Source organism: Halichondria panicea, chromosome 1, assembly GCF_963675165.1.
Source record: "Halichondria panicea chromosome 1, odHalPani1.1, whole genome shotgun sequence".
Taxonomy (NCBI): domain Eukaryota; kingdom Metazoa; phylum Porifera; class Demospongiae; order Suberitida; family Halichondriidae; genus Halichondria; species Halichondria panicea.
In genome coordinates, this window is record NC_087377.1 from 15,355,811 (window position 1) to 15,383,185 (window position 27,375).

Consider the following 27,375-nt stretch of genomic DNA (forward strand, 5'->3'; position numbering starts at 1 on the left):
AAATCATCGGGAAAATTGGGTCCACGCCAAACTAGCCTCGGTTCCAGGCCGATTGATTCGAGGCTAATGGCACTGGCAAGAGCAGCACTAGAAGATGGCATGCCAAGTAGACACAGTCGAAAGGTATAATTATTGCATTACAAAAAAGTTCTCACGTGTATATAACCGTTTTTTTAACAGGACCCGCACCTCGACATGGCTACCCCTCAACAGGGATTATTACTCAGTATGCAGTCTATAATTATATATACATGTGTTCCCTAACAGGACCCGCCATTGTAACCCCCCTTTTCGGTGTCGTACCCAGGTATTTTCCTAGTTTTGGGGAGTACACTATCTATTTCTATTCCTTGGGGCTGAATGAGGGCCCCCAACACTTACGTGCTTAAGGCTGTTTTGTAAAAGTCGATTGTTATGGTCATCATCTATATCCATATCCGGTGAATCTATAATTATATAAATTATGATTAAATAGTGCCTTTATAACTGTGTACCGGTAGAGATCCTATAGTGTGTGCAGATTTTAGTCTGTTCAACGTGACACTAATACAGTACAGTGATGTGTCAGTAGAATACATGACTTGTATACATAACTGCATGCATGCAGCCTTACAATAATCATGTGTGGTACATGTATATATTGTCATGGTCTACAAGGTCTCTCTCAGGCATGCATATATTCAATAAATAAAGAAGTGACGGGATGTATGTATCGCTGCGCATGCATGCTATAGTAACTTGATTCAACCGGTTGCATTACACAATTATCACTGCGTTGTGCAGGAGCTTTGCATACAAATAGCAACTGCTTGAAAACTTGCAACACTTTCTGCAACACTGCATGTGGAGAGCTGACAGTTTGAAACTAGCAATAATTGAAGCAGCGCTATATATTGTTGTTGGACTGTACTGTTATTAATTTGTGTGCTACTATTACGGACAGTTTGGAGAGTGCATATATACAGTTGACAACCCCTCTGTATTGCAGTTTGCAAAATGAAGGACTTCACTCTCTTGTTTGTACTTGCAGCAGTTTTCCTCTCCTGCACAACTCCACAAGTATCGTGCGCTATACAAAGTGAGTCTCAGTATTATACTGTATCGAGTGACAGAAAGTGAAGAGTGTATATTGAATGCGCATGCTTCCATTTAGTGGCTACTCGTAACAGTATTTGTATACTTTCATGCATGTACATTATTATGCCCTCAGCGAAGTGTATACTTTATATCAGTTTGTCGCTTATCATTTGGCGTGAGCATGCAGTACAGCCTATATAAAGATAGCCACTGTGTATATGCATGAGTCGTGCAAATATGGACTTTTCGCTAAAAACGTGCACTTGTTTGTAATAACAGTTGTACCATTAGATACCAGGCTGCGCCATCTATACGTATAAAAACAGTGCATGCATGTGTGCATGTGTATGCATACGTTATCTCATGATAATAAAACTCACAACTCCATTATTTTTTCCAATTTTGTTTTTTCGTAGCATTGATGTTTACAACAGTGGAATTGTCTGTCGACGAGGGTGGAATTCCAACCTTAAATCTGACATATGAGGCTAATCAAACTATTACCACTGAAGAATGTACTGGCGCGAATCTTTTATTCTTTTCTGGTCAGTGATTATAGTACTATAATTATATATAATTATTTAGCAACTATTTTTTAGACTAACTTAAAACCTTCCACATGTTTACTGATGTCGTAAAACAAATGCAGCAACGGCAAACCTAGCAAAGGCTGATGACCTGGTGTCCACACAACCTATAGAAGTGTGTATACCCCCAGGACCAATGAGTGGAACTGTGGCCATAATGTACCACCAGACAGTAGATGATGAACTTCTTGAGGGTAATGAAGATTTTGACGTGTTAATCTCGAATGTAGATACTTCGATAATAATTCCCATGCAAGGAACAATTACAGTCACTATTCTGGACAACGATGACAGTAAGCTAGTACATATGACTGTAGTTGTTGTCCCAGATGAAATATAGTCATGCACTTTTTAATGGGGGAGATACCATTGCATGCATGGAAATTAAATTTCGAATCTCCAAACTAACGATAATTATATAAGTTAACGCTGGTATATGTGTGTGGATGTGTATATTCATAATTTTTATGTGACATGCATGCATTACTTTGTCACACCCTCGGCTCCCTATACAATTTTAGTATTCGGTTTTGATAGGAAAGGTCCCAGAGAATGATAATTATGCCTCGGTTCGCATGCGCAATTAAGCGAGGTATACGGTAGTTTGTTTGTGTGTGCATGTGTGTGTTATGTAGTCAGGCTGCTACAGCTGCTCAAGGATCAATGAAGTGATAAGTAGAGTTTCTATAGGCTTCTAGTCATGTTCTCTTGGATTTTAATTCATGGATTTGCAAAAAAGTTTTGTTCTCGAGTTATATGCCTAGTTTTGCTTCTTGGAATGCCATTGCATGCAGTCTTTTCAGATGAGTGCGTAGTAAAACTTGTTCACCGAGTGTTGCTACTCTATACTTAGTAGTTAGCTCTGCACTAGAACGCTAGCTATTGGTAGCTGTAAGAGTGAGAAGAGAGCTGCAAGGCTCTGCTGACTTGCAGCCATTAATTTTACACTTGAACTTTTGGCATCGATCGTTTTTAACAACAATCATCCTCGATCATTACCCACTCTTTGAGTTTCCCTGTGATTCTGGATTCTGCATGCAATAAAATTAAAATGTTGTGATCATGATCAATGTGTGTATATATAAAAGCTAGCCATTAGTAGGTTATATGTAGCTTTGGCACCTCCACCGAGGCACCAGCACCCGTGGTGCTTTCATTATAGTCAATTAATGTCAAAGGGTCTTACGATTCCGGATGTGCATTCCGATCGTCTAATTCTTCTCCAATCCTTTGTTGATTCAGTAGATGATCGGAATGCACAATTAAAACCGGACTATATACCTCCTCTGGAAACTAATAACGAATTTGCTATTGTCACATCAAAACTACGTACTACTGTATGAATACTGTATTTGGACTGTTATTGCGTGTACTGCACTAACCAGATTATAATACGTAATTACATGACTGTATATTAATAGTTGTAGTTCCAGATAAAATGATCATGCACTTAATTTTTAATGGGGGCCGGTGATGTAATTATAGACACATTCAGATTTAACTTCTCATTGTTCTAATCTTATGGTGTGTCTATTATTGTTTACACCTCTATATCCTAACCACTTCACTATAATTATTATACATTGTACCATTACTGTGGTGTACACTGTAAATCTGTCTATACATTGCGACTGTATATATATATACCAATACTTTGCATGTATATATCTACAGATCCGATTGTGAACTTGGAATCAACTGACTTCACTGGTCGTGAGGGCGATGGTGTTGTGTCTGTTTGTGCTCAAGTATCAGCTTTTCTCACCAATATAACTTTCCCTATCGAAGTCACTTTCTCATTTTCGAATGCTTCAGCAAGTGAGATACATACTCCAAATAGCACATTCTCTTTTGAGATCTTTCGTAAGATAATTACTATAAGATTACGTGGACGGGGTGCCTGAATACTAGTAAATTGATCCATTCATAAACATTCTCTAGCTCTATGTTGTTAAGCACCAAACTGTATTCCTCCAGATGAGTTCAAGTACATGTATACATGCACATGCACGTATATATGTGGAAATAAGTAGCTATTATTGTGGTATTTTGTGTACAGTTTGAAATTAACTCAATCTCCCATAATAATTCCCACCTGTGTAGCTCAGGGTTCTGACTACATGGTGCCTGCTGACACAACAGCAATGTTTCCGGTTGGAAGTGTGAATGGAAGTACTGCTTGTGTAAACTTGACAATAATCGACGATGACACTCTGGATGGCATTGAAACACTGAATGTGTCACTAGCAATAGTTAATGATGCTGGCAATAACGTTAATCTGGGCCCTAGCACCACTGGTACAGTGACGATCGAAGACAATGACAGTAAGTGTTACGTTACTGATGCTTGATTCTGTATACACGAATCATCTGACTTCGAGCATAATGGGATTTTACTGTGTATATACATGTGTTAATCTATACCATCTATATGCACTCATCTATATTCATTTTACTCACAAAATAATAATGTTAGTACAACTGAATCTTTTATTCTTGTTTGGTCCTCGCAAAATCCTGTATGGCGCTACATATAGTTTTCTAGATTAACGTTATTATTCTATACATACTTGAGATTCCATTGAACTATAAGTTTTGCAAGTCTTTAGCGATTACTCCAAGTGTTTTGTGAATATAGGTTGTTGACCCACAGGAATTCTGGGGAGGTTATAAATTGAGTGTTTGATGGTATAATTATGCTTTTCTGATTCGCGTATAGAACTTTTGTACTACCAGCAAATAAATGTCTCCTAAATTACACATGCATGAGGGACTAGCTGAGTATACGTATAATGTCCATGTGTTTATGTTACTTCCACCTGTAGTGGTGACCATTTCTATTGTCCCTGTTACAAACTTGATGTTAATGGAGGATGGAAGTGGCTCTCCGCCTAATATTCAAGTTATGATATCTCTTGGTAGTATCATTTTGGGAAGTGACCTCACTGTTACACTGGCTACTAACGACACAATTGATTCTCGGACTGGTACGGTATATACAATGTTATAGGGTCCATAAAACAGGAGCTATTAATTGTCTTGTTACTTTGTAATTAAAAATCTGCTTTTGTGTGTTTTTCACAGCATCATTATTTGAGTGTGTATGATAATAATATGATTATGTACAATGTGTGTGTGAATTACGCGGTTGCCTCAAGTATCCATCCATGCATTACTATTGCATTTGTGTGTATCATGTCAACTTCTATTCGTACAGACATCAATACCGATTATTCAGTACCAGATCCTTTTCAAGTCACGTTCTCCGCATTCTCTTTTGTTGATACCATAAACGTCAGCGAAATAATGGCTATGGATGATGTCTCTATTGAAGGACCACACAGTTTCAATGTTTTTCTCCAATCTGTACCCGCTGCGTTTATGGATAATGTGGATCTAGACACAACTCCTCAGACAGTGACCATTGTCGATGATGATGGTAAGCTAGTGCATCATACACCATAGTAATCAGGTAGTAATCATGAGTGCAAGTGATGCAATAATAGTGTTAAACTTGTGTTTTCTCTCTTTATTACAGTCGCCGTGTACGTATTTTGTATTGTGCATGATTGTTGCTGTCAGTGTGTGGTTATAATTATATAATTATATTTATATTATACATAATTGTTTTATTCGCAATCTATTCTCTTTGTGCCCATAGTTTCTCTGGCAACATACAATTTGATATCATCAGTGGATGCCATTGAAGGAACTGATATGACTGTTAATTTTATGGCTTTCGTTATTTTGGCTAATAGTGCTACGTTAGACACGACCATCACCATTGGAATAGAACATGACTCTGGAGATACTGCAGGTACGTAATAGCATTTCGCTTCCTGCAACCGCATTTCCATTCGCAATACACTAACTATCAATGTCGTAAATTTTTCATGTGTTCATGTAAAGTGAAATATATAATATCACGCAGATAATTTTTCAAACTTCTAATCCTTTCTGGTGCAGATTACGTTCTTGATGACGATAGTATAACATTCACTCCTGGGCAGACCACTGAGGGGAGTATTGTTGCGGTGACAATTGTGGATGACGCAATCCTTGAATTTAATCACAGCTTTACCCTAACCCTTGCCAGTACATCTGACCCTCCTGGATTTGTAAGAAACATGATGTCACCTCTTGTGGCTACATTTAACATTCAGGATGATGAAGGTAACTAGGTAGTATATCACATGCTATCCTTGAAAATATCTTTATAATGAACGTGCTTTTGAGGCACACCATTATTTGTTGTCTATATATACCTGACCTGTTACGACGTTCCATGACCTGTTTACCGTTGGTTTGTTTACAGCGGATTCATTGGTCAAGTTTAATGAAACAACGTACCAGTTTGCAGAAAGTGGTGCTGATGATATGGTGTGCTTGGTGATCCGAGATGTCGACTCAATCAGTAATGGAGTCTCATTCAACGTGACAATCACTCTGACGGGTGATCCTGGAACACCAAATGCAGGATCAACAGGTACATGTATACATACTATAACATGCATGTATATACATGTACCGGAACCCTTATATTGGTATTTTCATTCTTATTTTGCGAACAGTACTCGTAAAGTTCGCATAATTTTATTATAGTATTACAATTTGTTGCAAACGCTCGTTTATAGTATAGGTGTACACACACTGCATGTCTATGATTCTATACCCTGTAACACGTGTACGATTTGCTTATAATCATCATGTGTACATTACTAAGCTGATATTGAGCATAAATTATAGTCAATAATTATTATGTGTATATACATTTCTTTTCCTTACAGATTTTGGTTCTGGTCTACTTAGTCGCGATTTTGCTTTCAACTCAATGAGTGGCCCACTTGTGTGTGAGTCCATTGATATCATAGATGATGACAACTTTGAGGGAACAGAAACTTTCTCTGCAAGCATATCTGGAAGCATTTCTTCTGGTACACTACAAATCACAACGGATGCTGCGGAAATTACAATTACAGATCGTGATGGTAAGTATACAAGTTGTCCGTACAGACTCTCAATTAGTGGGAAACACACAATAATGGTATTTAAAACACTAACAGAATTGGTTTAGCTATAGCTAGAAAATTGGGACAAAAACAACATTATTTTGTTACGGGTAAATTAAGTGGTTGGCATGGTATAATTATGTTTATCGAGTGTATATCTATAGGTCGTACTGCTGTTAGTCAGTACTGCATATATATACGTGTGTGTGTTAATTATTTAATGAGCCCTCCTATAAATTAAATGTAGCTTGAAAAAACGGTGTATTTGGTGAGTGATGTATATATACCCCATTCATTCTGATCTCATGTTAAACTGTTATGTCATTAGACTTTTCTCTCTCCAGACTGCACAGTGTCATTTTCATCAGGCATCAGTACAGAATTCACTGAATCGGACGGCACAGTGAACTTGAGCGTAATGTTTAGTGGTTTTAGTGGAATGCGAGTGAATGGAGACCTTAACATTTCTCTGATGGCTCCGTTTCTTGCAAGTTAGTAAAAGCATACCTGCATGTTGAACAAGCTCTAATGCATTTCACCACTTTCATAGCTCCCAGTGGAATCAACTCGACAGACATTGGAGATATTCCGGATATATCTCTTCCTGATGGTGGGAATGCCAGTAATGTCACAATACCCATCCTGATAATCGATGATGATATTCTGGAGAACACAGAGAGCTTGACTATCACAATTCCTGACATCGAAGATTGTACACTAGGTTCCCCTACAAGTATTAACCTACGTGTGCAGGATGATGATGGTATGTACATACGTAATACACACATGCAGTTGTCAGCCAGCATGTATATAACATCATTGATCATAATTATAATTCACTTTGATCGAACAATAAATATTATTTGAGCCTGTAACTTTAAGCGTCACCTTTGAGCAAAGTATAACAATGGCTGTGTTATAGAGGGTGCATGCTGTGATTGCATAATGGTGACCATAATAATATAGACTGTATAATTAGAATGGGCAGATCACCATCAGTTATAGTATAGCTCTAAACTTACCTAGTTGTAGATATACTATATACATAATTATGTATTTCTGTTTCCGTATACAGCCGGAGACTTTCAAGTGGGGCTGACCCTTCAACCCACGCCTGATTACGCAGAGGAAAATGGCGGGGTGATGGTACAGGTTATTTTAAGTCGAACAGATGGCCAACGTATAAATCTGGACAGAACCATCATAGTCAATCTTGATCTAATTAACGGAGATGCAGGTGGTTATTGCTATATGTATACATGTGCTAGTTGCATTATCATTGGGGCTAGCTCGGGCTCACGGGGTACATGGAGTTCACTCCCATTAACTAATTGTCATCCACACGTACATGTATATACACAGTAACATAAAACATGTTAAATAAAACGCATCTTTAATATAATCCAACACTGATTCATCTGCCTCTGGGCAAGCTAAAAATTACACAATAATACTACTTTTTTTTTTACATGTACCTGCCTCACTAATATACCGGCTCTTTTTGTGGCCATACAGATGTTTGCTGGGCTACTATAGATGTACATAATCAATTTCATTTTTGCAGTGGTGACGGACGACTTCACTCATGAGCCAATGCCAAATATCACATTCGGGCCGTGTGAAAATGTTGATAACTCTTTGACTGAGACTATTATGATCAACTTTGTTGATGACGATAATCTTGAGTTTGACCATGACTTCAGCGTGAATATCACAAATATTGAACCTGAGGGAGTAATGACAACGGGTACCCTGCCCTTGTCACTGAACATCATCGATGATGGTGTGTGATTAGATAGCATTCGTAGAAAAGCTATACCGTATAGCGGGAAATTTTGCAGGTGCAAATTTTCGCTATTTGGCTTCAGAGCCCTCAGCAGAAATTTTTGTGGGTTCTAATATTCGTGGTTCAATGCCAGGAAATCACATCCACCAATAGCGTGAAATACCAGTATGTGGAGTTTATCCCGGTTCTAATTTTCATGTTACTTCTCTGCCCTCGAAAAATGTTTTGCACCTCACGAAAATTTCCCTCTATACGGTAATAGGTTTATGCTTATATATACAAGTTGGATTTCAATTTCCGAATATAAACTGCCCTATGAATACAAAGTAAGTACATGCATTGTGCATTTCAAAGAATACTCTTTACTGGCTTAGCCTAACCCTTTTCCATAATTAATGTGGCATCCTGTCGATGATGCATGGTGTGTGATTAGATAGCATTCGTAGAAAAGCTATATAGGTTTGTTTAAGTTGGATTTCGATTTCCGAATATAAACTGCCCTATAATTATGTATGAATTAGTACAAAATAAGTACATGCATTAAATTGCATTGTGCATTTCAAAGAATATTTTTTACGGGCTTAGCGCAATCCTTTTCCATATTAATTAACATGCTTAGTAATTAATGTGGCATCCTGTGAGACACTAGCTCGTCAAAGTATTTGTTTCTTTACTGTACAGAGCCAGCTAGTGTGACCATCACATTTGACCAAGCCTCGTTCACTTGTGAGGAGGATTCTATATGCACAGTAACTGGTTCCCTGGAGGGCCTCACTGGAGAGATCCAAGCTGACTTCAACGTCTCAGTAACTGCTAACTTCACCATCGATTCACTGACAAGTACGTACATAATAAAATAATATGTACACGTATTCAGTATAATTATGCAGGAGCTATGGTTATCAGGGGTGGATCCAGGAATTTTGAAAAGGGGGGGCAGTTTGAAGAAAATTTTACTAAAAAAAAAAGGTCAACAGTTTTTTTAAAGCCCAGCAGGTGTAGCTTTTCTGATCATGGATTGATTGATGACAGTATGACATACATAGTAGCAGGAGATAGCAGAAATGGATGGAATCATCTTGCTCTTTAGCTTCAACTAGAGATCGTCTGTTGTTCTGCATGCTGCAATAATTGATTGCTGCTCTAAGCCACACCCACTTCGTGAGCTACTTTTATTCGAGCTGGTCAGAAAGGGGGGCACGTGCCCCTTGTGCCCTGCACTGGATCCGCCACTGGTTATTGTACACTAACTAGAGGGAAATACACATTTCCCCCTTCTGTGTTGAGATTAAGCATGCATGCGATGCATGATTCGTTTCACTGCTTAATATATACCGCTTGAGATTAAGACAGAGTTGGCATTATTGTGTTGATCGTATATACATCATGATTTGCATCACAGATTCATCTGATGCCTCCCTACCTACACCCTCGGAAATCATGTTCTCCGCGGGGGGTTCACACACTTTCGAGTTCGATATCATCATCAATGATGATGATGACTTTGAGTCATTCCATTCCTTTTCCATCTCTTTTGACAGCTCAATGATCTCCTCTGGAGGTACTAACTCCACTGCAATTATCGTGATTTCAGACCGAGATGGTGGGTGGCTATTTAGGTACATCAGTATTAGTAAGAAGCCATGAGTGTGTATAAACTTGTGCAACATATCGATATGCGTGCCTTTAATGCTTATGATCTACGGTTATTATTGTTATGTACATTATACAATCATAAACTGTCCTTGGCTTCGGGGACTTCGCCCTCGTTCTCAGAGGTTTACTGCCATAAATTCTGATGTAGTAGACAATAAATATAACTCATACTCTTGCTTGTGTTTTTTGGTGCTATATAATCATGGCAACGTAATCAACGCAACATAATCATGGCAACGTGGTTGGTCTCGTGACTCCACATGAGCTTCACATGACCATTTCTAATACCCCACCCCCAAAAATGCCAGCTGAGTCAGTCTAGTTTTGCTGCTTGAATCCTAGCTGAGTCAGCTCGAAGGCGAACGTTCTTTGGCACCACTCATTTTTAGTTTTCATTAATTTAAATATGTATGGTTTCAATTTGTGCATGAACTGCTTGATTGTGTGTGATTGCTTAAGAGTACATGCATGCATGCAGCGAGGTTATAAGTGTGTACATGCATATAGTATATACTCCTATGGTATTTTAAGTCAAGTGTTTAATTTTAACTACTATGCATTTCACTCAGCGAAGAGTAGAATGGCTCTCTCTTTCTTTGCCCCAAATTATTCAGTAAATTATTTTTCAGATGCTGTTATTGGACTGAGTGTCATGGGCTCAGCCGAGCATAGCGAAGGTGATGATCTGACCTACTGTGTTAACACCATGGCAGAGGGAGCCATTTTGCGTATGGTTATGTACAATATTGACTTCAACGGAATCACAGCAGGTGAAATAACTAAATATTTGCATGGTGTACATGTACATTCTAAACAAGAATAATTGTATGAGCAATTTTACTGTAATACTAAAAGTATCCACATAGCTCAAGTAGCTACAGACATCACTAGTGTGATATTGCATATTATATAGTGGTTTGTGTTCACAAGTTTGCTCAATCTCACAACTTAGTGTCTGATGACTTTATGACTGACAATACTTCTGTATCGGACCAAGGAAATACTCAAGTATGTTTCAATGTTACGGCTATGACTGATGACATCTTGGAGGCAACCCAATCCTATTCTATTGACTTGACTTCATCTAATGCCAAAGTTGACCCTGCTGCTGCTAACCTGACTATCAACATATTGGATGTGAACGGTACACTAGCTCTCCATATACATATCTCACTCTCACTCTAACTGTAATAGCACACTAGCTATAGAAACTGTTACAAGATAGAAATTTATTTATTTGGATGTCGTTACATTTTCTGCAGTTGGTACTGTTACATTTTCATTTGAGGCCACATCCCTGACAGTCACAGAGGGTGTGAACGCCACTGTCTCTCCTCGTTTAGTAATCGAAAGTGTACCAGCGGGCGGAGTACAGGGAATCATCGAAATAGATTTAACTGTTTCTCCTATTGCTGCAAGTAAGTGAAATGTTAGCCGCAATCGTGAACATTAAAAGTGTGGAGGATATTGAGTCTAACAAGGAAATAAGGTCTCTACCTTTTCAAGTGCCTGAAATGAATACTTAATGGTTTGTTCAGTGACATTGCCTTCTCCTTTGATAATTTGAATTTGGTGATCGGCTTCTACCTCCAGATATGTTGTATTTGGTAGGGCAATTAATAACTAGAAAGCTCTATTTGCGGCAGCTCTATGGCAATCGTAATATGCTTTCTATGCATACATATACAGCACTTACTGAAGACTACAGTACGACTTCTATGACGGTATCCTTTGGTAGTGCTGATCATAGTACTCTCTTACCCGCTGATATCAACAGGACGTTTACTAGTGCAGCCGAGATACTGATAGTTGATGATGAACTTCTGGAAGACGCCGAAGACCTGAATGTACTCTTAACAATGAGTGGTGTTTCGGGCTCAAGTATCCTACAGACGGTGATCATACTTGATAATGAAGGTGCGTTTTCATTGAATGTGTGTTTATGAGTGTTGGTGAGTTACATACCATATAATTTTGAGGGTACAATGTTTGCGGTTTTCACGGATTGAGCCTGTATATACTGCGAACATTTATACCCACAAAAATTTATATCTTATTGAATAGTTGGCGTGTTCAGTATTATTGACCACACCTATCGACAATAAGAGGAAAGCAAAAAGGAATCAAGAGACAAGGACGCCGGTATAGCCAGCTAGCTTGCTCTACGTCTACGTCCAGATTATTTTGTACTGGTGGTATCCCCTGACCATGGCCTGCACAGCAAACGTTCTGCTAGAGGTGGAGGACATAGTGCCTCACCAATTCTATTATTTTATGCAGGCTAGGCCTGGATTCGAGGCTAACGGTGTGGAGGTACAGCTGCATGTTGATGTGCGCATGCGCCAAAAGGCTGGAACTCAGACCACGAAAACCGCGAAATCCTTTGTAGAGGTCCATCCCGCGAAAATTTATACCCTCGAAATATACCCGCTATACGGTAGTACGAGTATCCAACATGCATGTATTGGAAAATTGGCAATTGAAAATCTGGTATATTGACCCAATATTGTGATGATGATGATGTTATGTGCTATAGAGTGTTGGATGTATGAGAAATTGATATTTCAGTATTATTTTATCATATACTTTTTGTCTATGACTTCTTTATGGGCAGAGGCCACTTTGAGGTTCAATCCTATTCAGTATAATATAATGGAGGGGAGCGGAACATTGATGGTGTGTGTGGAGATACTCACTGAGGCTATGGGCTCTCAGTACAGCATCTCTGTTGGGCTGGAAACAATGGATGGAGCCAAAACAAGTATAAACATAATTATACGGTTTATGTGAATAATTGTGCAACGTACGTTGATAGTTGCTTCTTAAGTATATAGAGCTTCAGCTTTTAGCATATGCAAAATTTTATTACGTGACAATGATCAATAAAACACATGTATAAATGCATGCATTATAATTTTTCCCTCAACAGTTATTGGTGATGATTTTACAACTGGAATTGGTTTATCAGTAGAATTCCCTAGCATGTCTCCTATCAACGGAACTATCGATTGTGCTAGTATTTCTATTATGGATGACGATGTGTTTGAAGGAAACCAGCAAGATTTCACGGTTATGATTGACAGTGCAGTGTACCCCGCAAGTGGAGCTGCTGCAGATAACGTGATGTGTATAAACGACTGTGAAGCCACTGTCACTATTGAGGACAACGCTGCTGATTGTAAGTTATAACTGTAGACACACAGATACAAGGCTTAAATATTCAGATTAAACTACTCAAACAAATTGCTTTACATGTAGTGTCTATAGTTATTTACACCTCTGCCCTAACCAATTCGCTATAATTATTATGCATTTACTGTGGTGTACACCATGTGTCCTTCACAAATATGCATGTAGCTGTGACAGTGTCTCTCAACACAACTGGATCCCCCCTATCTGCTGTTGAGGGGACGAGCTTGCAAGTGTGTGTCTACATCTCTCAAGACGCTGCCGGTGGACGAGAGTGTCCCATTAATGTTTCGCTGTCAACCTCCCCTGATGGAGACAAACCAGGTGATGAGTGACTGCATATGTACATGCATTTGTGTTTTAAAGCTTGTAGCGTTGCCATATCTCAGGTATTACGAGTCATGCCTGAATAAGTCTAGTGTGTATTTGTTCTGTTTTCAGTTTTGCAGTGACTCTAAATAAATGTATATCTCTTCGTTCTGTTTTCAGTTTTCAGCGTACTTCACATAGCTGATATATACGAGGGTTAAAATGTCGTTTCCTGAACAAAAAATTTCTGATAAGCAAATATTTGACCACTATATAGGCGGTGGCTGTCAGTGGAAAGAGGCTATTTGTTAGAATACTATTAACTAATATATACTGATTGGAGTTCACTCAATCGGTCATGCGTCTCGTGGACTCCATGTTCTATCATGTATATCTAACAATGTCTCCATACATTCACTGCAGCCTCAATGGAAGATCTTTCAATAATAGATGAGGTGGTGGTGATTGAAGTGGGTGCAATGGAAGTGTGCACTTCAGTTACGCTCATTGATGATGACATAGTAGAGGGAACACAGTCGTTCAGTATATTCATCGTTAATGCTTCTCTTTTTGTAAATTTTGACTCCAACATTCTACTTGACATCAGTATTGAGGATAACGATTGTAAGAGCTATGTAAGATTGTAGTATCTTCGGTTAGTTTATACGTATACCATTTTAAATTGTCATAATTATAGGCAAATGATCGATAATAATTCGTTTAATGATTTGGGTCAGTTAGCGATAGGCCTGTGTATAATTCACAGTCATTATATACATGTATATAATAATGTACATCTCGCTAGAATAATGTATTGTGTGCAAAATGATTGTTAAAATACACTTGGCATCTCGTTGTTGTAGAGTGATTTTAACTGTCTGATTGTACATTCACAGTTGTCAGTGCCACTTTTGGAGAGTCTCCCGTTCCTGTTACTGTCATGGAGGCAGACAGTGCTTACAGTAGCGATGTGTGCATCATACTGGATGTAGTACCAGCTGGTGGGGTGGAGTGTGAGTTTGACATTCTACTGGTACCCATGAGCATCGACGCAAGTGAGTTGAATACTCGCACTTTATATGTATATGTATGTATGTACGTATCATCAGCTCTCCATAATTATAATACTGTTGTACTCTGTGTGAGAATCCTATGTGTGAGAAGTATATAGATTACGTATTAGACATTATTTATAAACTGTATGATCTGTAATTCTCCACTTTTTCGTGTGTTCCTCAACAGATACAGTGTGCATGCTGAATATGTATCTCTTATCACTGTAGTTCTTGACGAGGACTTTTCTCAGTTTCAAGTGGCAGTGCCAGTACCTACAACTGCTAATGGTGGAGATATACTCTGTGCCATGGGCGCACGCCTGGAAATTATTGATGATGACATCGTAGAGTCCGACCAATCGTTCAGTCTCAACTTTGCTGGCTCTACTATTCCTGGGGCAGCTATCTTCGACAACTCGTCTCTTGATGTTGTCATAATGGACGACAGTGATAGTGAGAATGACAATTCAGCTATACTTATATATACAGCACTTGCTAATTATTATGTGACATTGTTACTGACGTACACTATTCGCTTATCACACAGCTATCAAGGTTGGTCTATCAATGAGAGAGTACACAGTTCCCGAGGGCACAAATGGCACAGCCTGTTTAGTAACATTCGGTCAGATACAACGAAATTTTAACATTATGTTCACTACTGAATCATTGACCAACATACTCAGAGGTAAGCTTAACATACAGCTGCATGTGTTTAACTTTTCCCCTGCATTGTATATAATGTACATATCAGGGTGTCATACAGGGGAGAAAGGTGGGATATCCCCCTCTGGTTCAATTTCCCTCCCCCTAAAATTTGCATTCAGGAACTATAGTTGTATTACTGAGCAAAGGCAACCCCAAAACCCACCATAATTCACCTACGACCATCATGCACTTAACTAACAAAAAAACTTCTATGCAGGGGGCATGCCCCTGGGTTTTCCCATAAAATTATATGCACAAACGCCTACTAAACTCTACTGTAACAAATCCACCCTACAACAAACGTATACGTTAAAGTAGTTATTATGTAATCACTTGTAACCTCCACAGGTGAAACAAGCAGTGTATCGGAGCTATTCTCTGTTGAGTTTGGAACCAGTGCTACGTACAACAATACTATCATAAATCCGGGGCTGTGCCGTGATTTTTTTAACCAACCTGACAACCTGAAGGAGGGCGTCACATTGTCAATGTTGAGGATAGAGTCAAATGACTCTGGTGTCTGTTTGGGTCGCGATCAGGCCCTCGTGATTGAACAAGGAAATGGAGGTAATATTAGGCAAAATTTGTTAGCATTCCTTCATGTTTGTGTCTATACCACAAAGCATATACATGTATACATGCATAATTATGTATAGTTTCCCCTCTGATCTCACCTTTACATGCAGAATGGGTTTAAGTTCCAGGCATTTGGGGGCCGGAGCATATACGTATACCACTCCGACCCCTAGCCCTCTGCTCGACCCCTCTTTTGCTAATATCGCATACTTTAATAGTATTATATATAGATCTAGCTACAGTGTACATACAGTGATCGCTGCACTATTGTACATTGTAATCTCCTCCAGTTGTGGTTGCTGTTGTGACGGCTACTAGTCTGAATGTGAATGAGAGTGATGGAGCTGTACTGGTGTGTGTCTCTCTCAGCCAGCTTCCCTTTCAAGATATTGTGAGCGTCAGTGTCATCACCAGCTCAGGAACTGCTCAGGGTGAGTCCAAAACATTCCTTAGCATCCACACAGTAGTCGCCTAGATCTCAATCCCATTATAGCTGTATTTATGAAAGTCGTTCCTTCCTTTAGTTATGGCCGCTCAAAACTGATAAGATGTCAAATTTTTAACAGTAATCACAATATCAATGTTATCTTTTCCTTCTATGTTGTAGGAGATGAGGATTATATTTTAGTGGATGTAGTTCTTGAGTGGCACCAAGATTCTGACCTCACTCAGTGTGTGAGTGTGGCCATCATCAATGACGAGTGTGTGGAGGAGAAAGAAGAAGTGTTCACTGTCTCTCTGTCCACAGAGGAGGAGTGTGTTGACATCGGATCAGACAACCAAACTACTGTCACCATTCTGGATGATGATCGTGAGTCTAGTCTACAGTTATTTCTCCCTATAATTATGTATTTAGACTCTAGGTAGAACTTGGCAGCTAAACCAGTGACGGTGTTTATGACAGCATTTTTGTCTCAGGGCTGCTTGTGGATTTCAGAGATCAAGATATGGTAGAGGAATCTGCTGGCAATGTCACCTTGTGTGTGTACATCTGTGATGGAGTGCTTAAAAGAAATGCAAGCATCACATTAGCTACAAAGGAGATGACGGCACTTTGTGAGTTACACATGTACTGTACTGCATGAGCATGTTGTGATTGTAAGCCACTAGTTCGTGTACTGTCTGTGCATGTACATGCATGCTCATTAAAATAAAATCAACCAAGTTTAAACCCAAGAAAGCTACAAAAACACATATTACACAATATATCAGTTCAGTTCTAGTCTTTCACAGTGTATGTAGTAAAACAATAGGAAAGGTAGATGGGTAAAGACGGAATCTTGCTATAAGTGATTCTGAGTCAGTAAATTAATGTCCCCCTCCCAGCTCCTGCAGACTTCAGTGACTCTTCCTACGAGTTAATCTTCACGCCAGAAAACGCTGATCAGGACTTGTGTGTGATAATCTATATCGTCAATGACACCATATACGAACTGACTGAGCAGTTTATGGCTGTTCTGACCACCAACGACTCGTGTGTAGAGTTCAAGCAAGAGTCCACACCAATCTCAATACTAGATGATGACTGTAAGTTGTGTATAGTATGTAATTATAAGGTGTGTGTGCATGTAGCAGTGAAAATCGAGAGATCTAGATACACATAGCGAGGACTATAAATGCTATATACACAGATAAGTACACATTGTATACCTATAATAACTGCTTCTGAATCAACTATCATGCTATAATATGCAGTCTCACTTATAGACCCAGTGTGCGTGTACATCAAGTCTGCATATCTACTTTAACTCAGTTTGTTTAGATTGTCATGATGGTCTTAGCATATAACTGTGCCGCCTTCCTCAATTTTGTTTCAGGTGTAACTCTTGATCTACAACCAGAATTGGAAATGGTAGCAGAATCGGACGGAGTGATTGAGGTGTGTGTCTCTCTGTCTGGAGAGCTGGAGACCAGTGTCAATGCCATGGTCTTTACTGTCCCTGGAAATGCAAACGGTGAAGATTTATAAAATTAATAATGACACTTTTACTGGAGCATGCACTGTACACAAGAACTGAATATTTGTTTGTGGAGTCTGGAAAAGTTATTTGTTGGTGTACTCAAATTTATGCTGTCTTCACTCTGTAGCTGAGGATGACTTCTCATTTGACTCCGTCATGAATGGTACTGGAAACAGTCCAGTAATATTAACCTTCACCGAGGCTGGGGAGCAATGTGTCAACATCTCCATAGCAATGGACAACTTGCTAGAGACCTCCGAACATTTCTCTGTAGTGATGGGCTCTCAGGATGACAGAGTGAAATTGAAGAACCGCATCTCACGAATCTACATCATTGACAGTGGAAGTGAGTTCATGCAACGTACACACCAGTGACCTGTATGTACTGTAATGACATCACTAACTTTCATGTAATTATTATACCCAGAACTAAACGTATCCAATCCAAAAGCGTAAATAATAGTATCAACTTTGGCAGAACATTCTTGAACAGCTAGTTTTTGCGTAATATTTATCCCCCCCCCCTTCACTCCTTTATCGGGCCCCCTATATCTATCCCCTTACCAGCGGTGAGGTTTGGGTTCTCTCAGAGTGTGTACCCAGTCCCTGAGGAGGACGCCAGTGGAGAGGGTTACATCTTGGAGGTGTGTGTGGAGCTCTTCTCTGGAGAGCTGGACAGAGAGGTTGTCATCATTCTGGAAGATCAGGATGGATCAGCTATTGGTAAGTAGGTGTACATGCATGTGGGTGTGTTTAGTTTAGATATAGCTCCATGCAATCCTATAGCTCATGAAATGAATGTTGTTAACAATGCATACCTCATTTTTTAGGAGGGAAAGATTATGTAGAAATTGAGGAAGATATTACAAGTGTGGACATTGTATTTGCACCTGCACCGGTACATCCTCACTGGGGAAGAAGGAAGCGAGCAGCAGCAGCACTACCTCGGTGTGTGAATGTGACCATTCTGGCCGATGATCTGGTGGAGAATGATGAGTTATTTAGTCTGGTATTGAGCAGTGTAGACCCTGGAGTTACTCTCATGCCAGCCAACGCTACTGTAGTCATCTTAAATAATGACTGTGAGTATATAGTGTTTAGTTTTACTTAAAAGCATTCCAGCTGAGTAACTTACTACGTGCATTTTTGGATACTAGCTATCCGGTTAATGAGAGTAACTTGTATAATGTATATAGTCTTACAAACGTTTTGGATTCATCAAATATAATTATTCTGAGGCTCTTATGTACTATCCAGTGTTAAACTAATGAAAGTATCTTATTGCGGAGTATCGTTGTAATAAGGTCAGTCTCTTCACGCTCTGTTTTCTGCAGATGCTAACGTGAGTCTGGCCCTAAACGCCTACCATGTGGCCGAGAGTGATGGCAATGTGTCTGTGTGTGCTGTTCTGCTCGGAGGGGAACTAGCCCGGGAAGTGGCCGTCAATATCACTACCACTGACACCGTAGGAACAGCTACTGGTGCGTGTGTTCTCTCTAGTTTTTCAGATCGAGAGGTTGTTGTGTATGCTATAGAGTGAATAAAGTTGGTAACCAAACACTTGCTGTAGAAACTTATTTCTACTACTGTTGTTTCACCATCACAATTTTGTTCGGTGCATGAGTTGTGTTCTTCTGAGTCATTCGATTAAACCTATGTCATATTGGTTGTCATGCATGGTGATATGTTATTTCCCACAGCTGGCTCTGACTACACCTCAGTGACGGACTACACCCTGAGCTTTGCCGCTGGCTCTCCAGTGAACTCCATGTCATGTGTGGACATTGTGATCCTTGAAAACAGTGCAGTGGAGGACATTGAAGTTTTTGTTGTGGAGCTGTCCACCAGTGACCCTGTGAACATCCTGTCACCTGACAATGCTCCAGTGATCATCTTAGACAATGATGGTAGGTATCTATAATTCTCTCAGTAGTTTGTATATTAATTGTTGTGGATGCCCCCATGAAGTGTGGTGCTTATATGTTATCTGTTGACCTGAGTATGCCACCATTTACAGCGTCCAATAACGTACTGTGGAGTGTATATAAATTATAACTTGACATAAATTGTTTCCCCCTCCTCCTCATTCCAGTCCTTAGAGTCGGGCTCGTTAATTCCAGTTTCACTGTGAATGAAACTGATGGCTATCTGACAGTTGGAGTTCAGATTCTGGGTGGCAGTTTGGAGTTGGAAAAGATTGTGTTGATATTCACAACAGCTGATACTGCTACTCCAGGTACGTGTGTTTTGGACTATTGAGTGGTTGGAACTATTGTATGGGCCTTGGTCTATAGAGGCCACTGTTTAAAATTATATCGTATGCCGGCATGCAAGCGTGGTTAGCATATCTCTATGGTAATACCCTACTTTATCAGTGCAATTATATTACAGTTTTTTACTTTGATTTGCAGGCCGTGACTATGTGGAGCTTTCGAATAAGATTTTGAGTCTCCCGAGTGGACTGGGGGTTGGAGACGTGGTCTACTTCAATGTGAGCATCCTCAACGATGATGCAGTGGAAGAGATGTTTGAGAACTTCACTGTCCACCTGAATGACACGGTTCGTGTGTCTGTCATTGGAAATCGCTATGCTGTTGTCGATATCATGGAAGATGAAACAGATAGTAAGTTTATTTTTCTGTCTAACTATAACCCCCCCCCCTCTATGCATGTACTTCTATACGTACGTACTCAATATCAAAAATGGACATTGATGCCTATTATTCTTAGGCACCTATATTATGCTAAAATTATTCGTATGAGTGCTTATATATACGTCTCAGAATGTTCACAAATAAAACTTAGCATATATACCCTGTCACAAAACTAGATCAGAGTCAAGGTCAGCCTACCCGTAACTCATAATTTGTAACTTTAATCCCCCCCCTCATTCCAGTGCTTGGAGTCGGACTTGTTAGTTCCAGTTTCACTGTGAATGAAACTGATGGCTATCTGAGAGTTGGAATTGAGGTTTCGGATGGCAGTTTGGAGTCGGAACAGACTGTGTTGATATCAACACAAGCTGGTACTGCTACTCCAGGTACGTGGGTTTGAACTATTGAGTGGTTGGAACGCATTGTGGCCAAAAATGTGGTTTGATTTTATAGAGGCCACTATATCAAGAGCACCCGTACATGCCAATTGTGGTTGACATAATTATACATTAACCACCATGATTTTCAGGCCTGGACTATGAGGAAATCCTGAGTATGATATTGATTCTCCCGAGTGGACTGGGGGTTGGAAACGTGGTCTACTTCAATGTGAGCATCCTCAACGATGGGGCAGTGGAAGAGATGCTTGAGAGCTTCACTGTCCACTTAAATGACACGACTCGTGTGTCCGTCATTGGAATTCGCTATGGTGTTGTTGATATTGAGGAGGATGAGACAGATGGTGAGTTTGAGCTACAAAGGTCTTTCTTTTGGAGCTGATTCTGTCTCAGAAATTGCGTTCTGAAGCTACGTAGTATATACATGCATGCCTAGTTATTCGATGATAAATTGGCTTGCCAAACATGCATTGATGTTCTTTTGCTGTTCAATTACCACAAATTCATATGATATCTTAATCCCACACCAGTTGTCATGGTAACGTTTGGTCAGGCTGAAGTGTTAGTGAATGAGGGCGACAGTAGCAGCGTGTGTGTCAACATCACTGGTCAACTGGAACGACAGGTGGCTATCAGTGTGTCCGTCTCCGGAGGCTCTGCAAGCACGGGTTCAGACCATGATTTCCCGGCTTCTACTTTTTTCAGTTTTAGCTCCTCCCCTGACACTTACTGCATCTCCTTCAACACCACTCAAGATGCCATTTATGAAAATGATGAGACCATCTCTGTTCGTGTTGACTCCTCTGACCCTCAAGTCAATACTGGTGCTATCAGTACAGTCAGCATTCTTGACAATGATAAAGGTAATTTAAGTATAGTACATAATTATGTTGATTGCCACCCACTGATGCATGAGTAGTGCTGAGCTATTAAAACGAAGAGTCGGAATTACATACTAAGGGAATGTGTGCAGTCCTATAGGATTAATATTATATTCATCCAGATATATTATAGCTACATTTAGTATCTGCCATTTTGGTGTGTATTTTCTTTTCTATTTTCAGTTTTGTCCTTCCCCAGGTTTATATATAGAGACAGGAAATTTGTAATCGTATAGCTGTTTTGTTTTACATTAAATGCAGTCTTTGAATTGCCCATTATTTTCCCCTTTCTCCATTAGTTGAGTTTCAGATGGTGATAGTCAATGAGACGGTGTGTGAGAGTGACGGTTCTGCCATGGTGTGTGTACAGCTGATGACAGTCACTGAGAGAGAAGTCATGGCCAGTGTGCAGCTGTCTGATCTCAGTACTCAGAGTGAGTGCTGTATTGCTTTCTGGACAATTGTGCCATGCATTATTGATTGCTTGCAACACCAGTCAATTTACACTCTCCATATGTATGCATGCATGTTATATTAATTCTACTGTGTCATTGCACTCATGATTATCTTACACTTCCGAGCATTTTATGTGCCAGTTAATATTACGGCAGCTAATACTGTCATTGCATTCACTACTTCCCAACAGGTGGATTGGACTACACTACTTCCACAGTGACCTTCAGTTTCCCCAACCCATCTGCTGCTGACACAATGCAGTGTGGATTTGTACCTATAATGGATGACACCAATGTTGAGCCTTGTGAAGCTTTCTACCTGAACCTCACCTCCTCTGCTGATAGGAGCTGTATTGTCGACGATGACCTGCCTAATACTGTGATCATCTATGATGATGAAGGTGCGGTTCAGTATACTGTAAATTTCCCTGGGTTATCAAATAAAAAGAAATAGTTTGCTATTATTATAGTATGCACTTTTCTTGCAGATGTGGATGAGTTGCTTCTTTTCAACGACTCTCCACAAATCGTTGGTAGGAGCCTCACTGTGGACTACACCATATCCGGGTGTGCTCAAGTTTTGTGTCAAGTTATATCAAGAGTAGACGAGGTTGACTGTGAGTATAATAACGGTTTATAGTATGTGTTTGCCGACTGATGAGTGTTATATAATTATAGCTAGATGCATGAAAGAAAACATATAGGCTGCATGCATGTATTATTTTAGCTATCTACAGTATATAATATACTCTCGCTATATTCCGGCTTTCTAAAGTATATACGGCCACCTCGATATATACCGGCCATTTGGTTTGGCACGGATTGCTATAATTATAGCTACATGTATAGTACAAAACTCACCCTGAAATGTGGCCGTGCACTCGCTATTCCGTATACATATATTGGCCATTACTGCATGGCTGGCTCCAAACTATAGGTTTTCAATATACGTTTGGATATAAAGTTTTAGGTATGGTTTGGTAGATTACTTAAATAGATTAAATAGAGCGCAGAATCATTCGTTATCCTTGAGACAGAACCGCAAAATGAGTAATGAGATTCGAGGTAAGGTCATGTTTTAGTCGCGGCTATTTTCTGCAGCCACCTCGCTATTCCGGCCAAGCTGCACTGTCCCAAGGGTGACCGGACGAGAGTCTATATATACTGTATATAAATTATGTGTGGCTATGAACAATTCTGTGCCGTGTTGATAATGAACGATTTTCTATATCTTTAATTCTTTGCTCCTCTCCACACACACACACACACACACACACACACACACACACACACACACACACACAGGTTCTCCCCCTACTGGTAGCCTCACTGGACAATGGTTCCAAGAGTCAGTCACAACCAGGAGAACTATCAATAGGCTTCTTCTTACTGCTGTGCCACGCTGTCCCAGTCAGGTTGTTCCTGTAGGGTTTGAAGAAAGACGTTTCCGTATAGGTATCTGATGCATAATTTATATTGTTATAGTACATGCATGTATCAATCAGGAGAATTTATTGAATTTTCTTACTATAATTATCCGAACACATGCACTGACCATTGTAGAGTGCACTATAGCTGTGCACTGTACATAATATAGCTACGTATAATTATAATTATGTATGATGTGTTATAATTATGAAACAATTCTCTATTATTTAAACTCCTGCAGATATCCCACAGTGTGGTGTGGTATTCACTGACCAGCAGTACGAGGTTGACCCTGTATCTGGTGACGTGACTGTGGAGTGGGCCGGAACTGGACCAACTGCTGAAGTCAATGTCAGTGAATTCACGTGTCGTCTGCCCGATGGAACATCTACAGATTGTGAGTTTAACTACTTATATACATGCATGTATATATATACCACTAAAATGGCACCACCTCGCCATAATAATTATTAAGACATTAGCCTGCCTACAATGATATTTATAGCCGCTCGAGGGATACGATAAATTAAGACAGAGGAAATACGACATATGCATGAATCACTTTTTCACAAAATTTTTTTTCACAATTTCAGTGCATTATTTCATTGCCAGGGGCGTAGGCAGGGGAGGGGCTCATGGTGCTCAAGCACCCCCTTTCTATCTGAGAATTGTACACAAAGTGTACCTGATTGTCTAGCTGAGCACCCCCTTCTCTTCCAGATCTTGCTGCAATTAGCTAGCTATAGTAGGCAAGCAAAACGAATTGGTCTTTAAACTGTTAACTATTCTGGCTTAGATCTATAGACTAGTTCTCTTTTGTAGCAAAATAGGCTTCTCTATGCAAATAAAAGATTGGGCTACGCCCAACTATTAATTATTACGTCATTAATAAGAGGTGTGGCTTCCGGTCAACCAAATTTCGGCGCTTTGCACCCTCTTTCGTCGTGGTAGCACCCCCTTCCTCAAAATCCTGGCTACACCCCTGATTGCGGTCACGTGATAACGTTCAAGCCAGTACACAAGCACTTGTAGTGATTCGTGCACACATGTCAGGCCTCTTCTGTCAGCTCAATAACTGCTCAACGATTGCATGCGAAACTAACCGCTTCTAATTATAGGCTCTATCCCCATTCTTGGATTTTGATTCGTGGATTTGCAAACTAACTACATTTACTAACAGTGAAGGCTGTTGCATGCAGAATCTTTTGTAGCACTATCAGAAGTAGCAGCCATTGTGAACTCTGACCTCTTTGCATATCCTTATTCGCTGACACTTCACAGAAAAAATTTAATGCAAAATACTTATCAAATTATGTAGATCTACATGCTTCTTCTCTTAAAGATATTTATCAAGTCATCAGATCGATGTAGACTTCTGTTCCATTAAGCTCCTCTAAAAAATAAGGTATAATTATATGGAATTCAATTTGTTCATTGTCAAATGTAAGCATTTATTGTAACAAAACAAAGCAAATTAATATAATTATATCTCTTCCTATAATTATAATACTCTAATACTTTTTGAGAGAAGCATGCAAACATGTCGAGAGGCATTAGCACAGCGCAGCTTGCAACATTCAGGACTTGATTTTATTACACACCACCTCCCACACACACACACACCTGCACACACACTTGCATTTAATATACACCCCCCACCCACACACCCACACACATATACAGGCACCAGTCCATTTGTGATCACTGGTCTAGCTCAAGGTGTTTCCCACACCTTCTCAGTAACACCTCGGCAAATCAGTAATTCTAGCCTGCCTCAATGTGCCAGTAGGAGAGGATTAATTGGTTCCGTCCTTACCATCCAACTCTAAGAACAATTTCCTGTTAATGCTTTTCTCATAATTATGGTTAACTAGTTCCGTCTTTTTTAATCTGTAGTGAATACAAGTAGACTGAACAACTTCATGTATGACATTATAGTAATTTTCATCTGTATATAATTATACCATGCATGCATGTAATTATAAATAATACATATCAACTGTCAGTGCATGCATGCATGAGATATAATTATGATTACTAAGTCAATCCGTTCTTATCTCAATCGGCACTCTTGACTCATTTTCTCGTTCTCACTGCATTACATGGCCCTAGCTATACTGATTTACGATTTGTACTGCTGCATGTGGGGTGCATGTGTGTGAGGGTGTCAGTTAGGGTATATATAATATTTATAGTATAACCACTTGGGATTAATAGACTTATAATTGGACTAACAAATCACAGATTTACGCTGTGGGTGTCTCTGAGCTACACATGCATGCATGTTAATGTCCCACTAAAACGTTAAGGTCAAAAGGCAACAAAGCATTATTATAATTATAGCTACCATTATAATTTATGACAATTAAGAGACTTGAACTGCATACATGCATGCATGCATGGGTGAGACAATTGTAATAGCTATAGGTTTCAACAGTGAAGTACTTTTTCAGTTTTTTCAGCACCTCATCAATTTTGACAGTAACATCTTCGACGTTCCTAAAATTCTTTCTGACATATAGTTCCTGCCACTTATTTTTGTAAGCATCTTGAAGGAGGGATTGCCAGCCTCAAAACTTGGCTCTAATTCCAGACCTAGTGCCTTGTCTCTGAGCCACCAGAAGTGGATCAAACCTGCTCCATGGACTCCCAGCATCACATCTGCTTCCACTGCGTATCTCACTTGCTCACAGATGTTGAGATCTTCCATGTGAATTATGTCCACAGTGACCTTTGGGAAAGCTTGTTGGATCTTTAAAACCATTTCACATTCGTTACTTAAAATCCGCTGAAAATTCTTCGGTTCATCACTAGTCCACCTCTTGTAGAACTTTCTCGAAACGACCACGATACGAGAAGTATTGGAACACTGGTCTGTGATGTTGCATGCCTTCAGTACCCTAGTGCGAAATGTGTACAGTGGGGAGCCCGTTAGATCTTTACCGCTGCACTCAAAACAACGTGATCTTAAGGTGCTCTCCATCTTTGACCTAAACGGTACTGACTGGTAACTTCTGGGAGATAAAAATACCTTCTTAAAACATATAGTACTGTTCTGTGGCAGATCCTTAAGAGTCAGTGCGCCTGGAAATAGTGCCTTGTCAAACTCCGGAAATCTGTAATTGCTGCTCATACTTCCGACTCTCAAAACTAGGCTGTCTGCTAAGTTAAGATCAAACAATGTTTTGTGGACACTGTACAAGTCGTTAAACCTGAAGTAAATGTGGAGAGCATTAGACACATGGAAAATGGTCGTCTTGTTGATCCAAACGTCGCAAACTGATGGCGCTAACTTTTCTGACTCTAAGAGATGCCGAGCCAGCCTAATTTGTATGTCGTCGAAGTCTGTCTTCTTTGAAAGTTGGTTTACTGACGGAGATTGACAACTTGCATCTAAGCTCTCCAACAAATTTATAGTCCTCTCTGCCGGCTTTTTCCAACTCGTATCACTAGGTATGACATCAATCATATTTTGTGGATTTAAGGCTAAGTTCTCAAATGAACATTGTGCCATGTGGTTAGTGTACACAGTACCAGAACACTTTACCTGATCCATTTTAGTTACTTCTTTACCACACATAGGGAGAGCATCGTGAAAGGTATTAACCAGATAGTCGTAGCAAAATGTCTTCTTTTTCCAGGTAGG

The 27,375-nt window shown here is 39.7% G+C and overlaps 1 protein-coding gene across 2 annotated transcripts; it reads left to right on the forward strand.

The window, feature by feature from the left end:
• Positions 1-30: 30 nt before the first annotated feature.
• Positions 31-25,850, forward strand: LOC135352058 (uncharacterized). 2 transcript variants are annotated; one of them, XM_064551161.1, is made up of 52 exons: positions 31-123; positions 181-226; positions 989-1,078; positions 1,494-1,622; positions 1,727-1,957; positions 3,339-3,482; positions 3,768-3,989; positions 4,490-4,651; positions 4,882-5,103; positions 5,326-5,481; positions 5,631-5,837; positions 5,980-6,150; positions 6,452-6,652; positions 7,018-7,164; positions 7,224-7,436; positions 7,749-7,910; positions 8,238-8,456; positions 9,141-9,299; positions 9,862-10,062; positions 10,745-10,885; positions 11,068-11,259; positions 11,378-11,533; positions 11,805-12,032; positions 12,730-12,876; positions 13,045-13,293; positions 13,473-13,628; positions 14,037-14,237; positions 14,510-14,668; positions 14,897-15,121; positions 15,216-15,356; positions 15,725-15,943; positions 16,243-16,383; positions 16,560-16,763; positions 16,871-17,008; positions 17,279-17,479; positions 17,770-17,907; positions 18,041-18,259; positions 18,481-18,636; positions 18,744-18,995; positions 19,248-19,394; positions 19,614-19,820; positions 20,006-20,149; positions 20,325-20,537; positions 20,810-20,953; positions 21,097-21,309; positions 21,496-21,828; positions 22,146-22,280; positions 22,493-22,702; positions 22,790-22,918; positions 23,607-23,756; positions 23,971-24,126; positions 25,413-25,850. In XM_064551161.1, the coding sequence occupies exons 1-52, from the start codon at positions 67-69 to the stop codon at positions 25,556-25,558; spliced, it is 9,129 nt and encodes a 3,042-aa protein (XP_064407231.1). In that variant the 5' UTR covers positions 31-66; the 3' UTR covers positions 25,559-25,850. The 2 variants fall into 2 exon arrangements, with proteins under 2 accessions (XP_064407231.1, XP_064407233.1); XM_064551163.1 differs by having other exon boundaries at positions 36-123; positions 1,031-1,078.
• Positions 25,851-27,375: the final 1,525 nt, after the last annotated feature.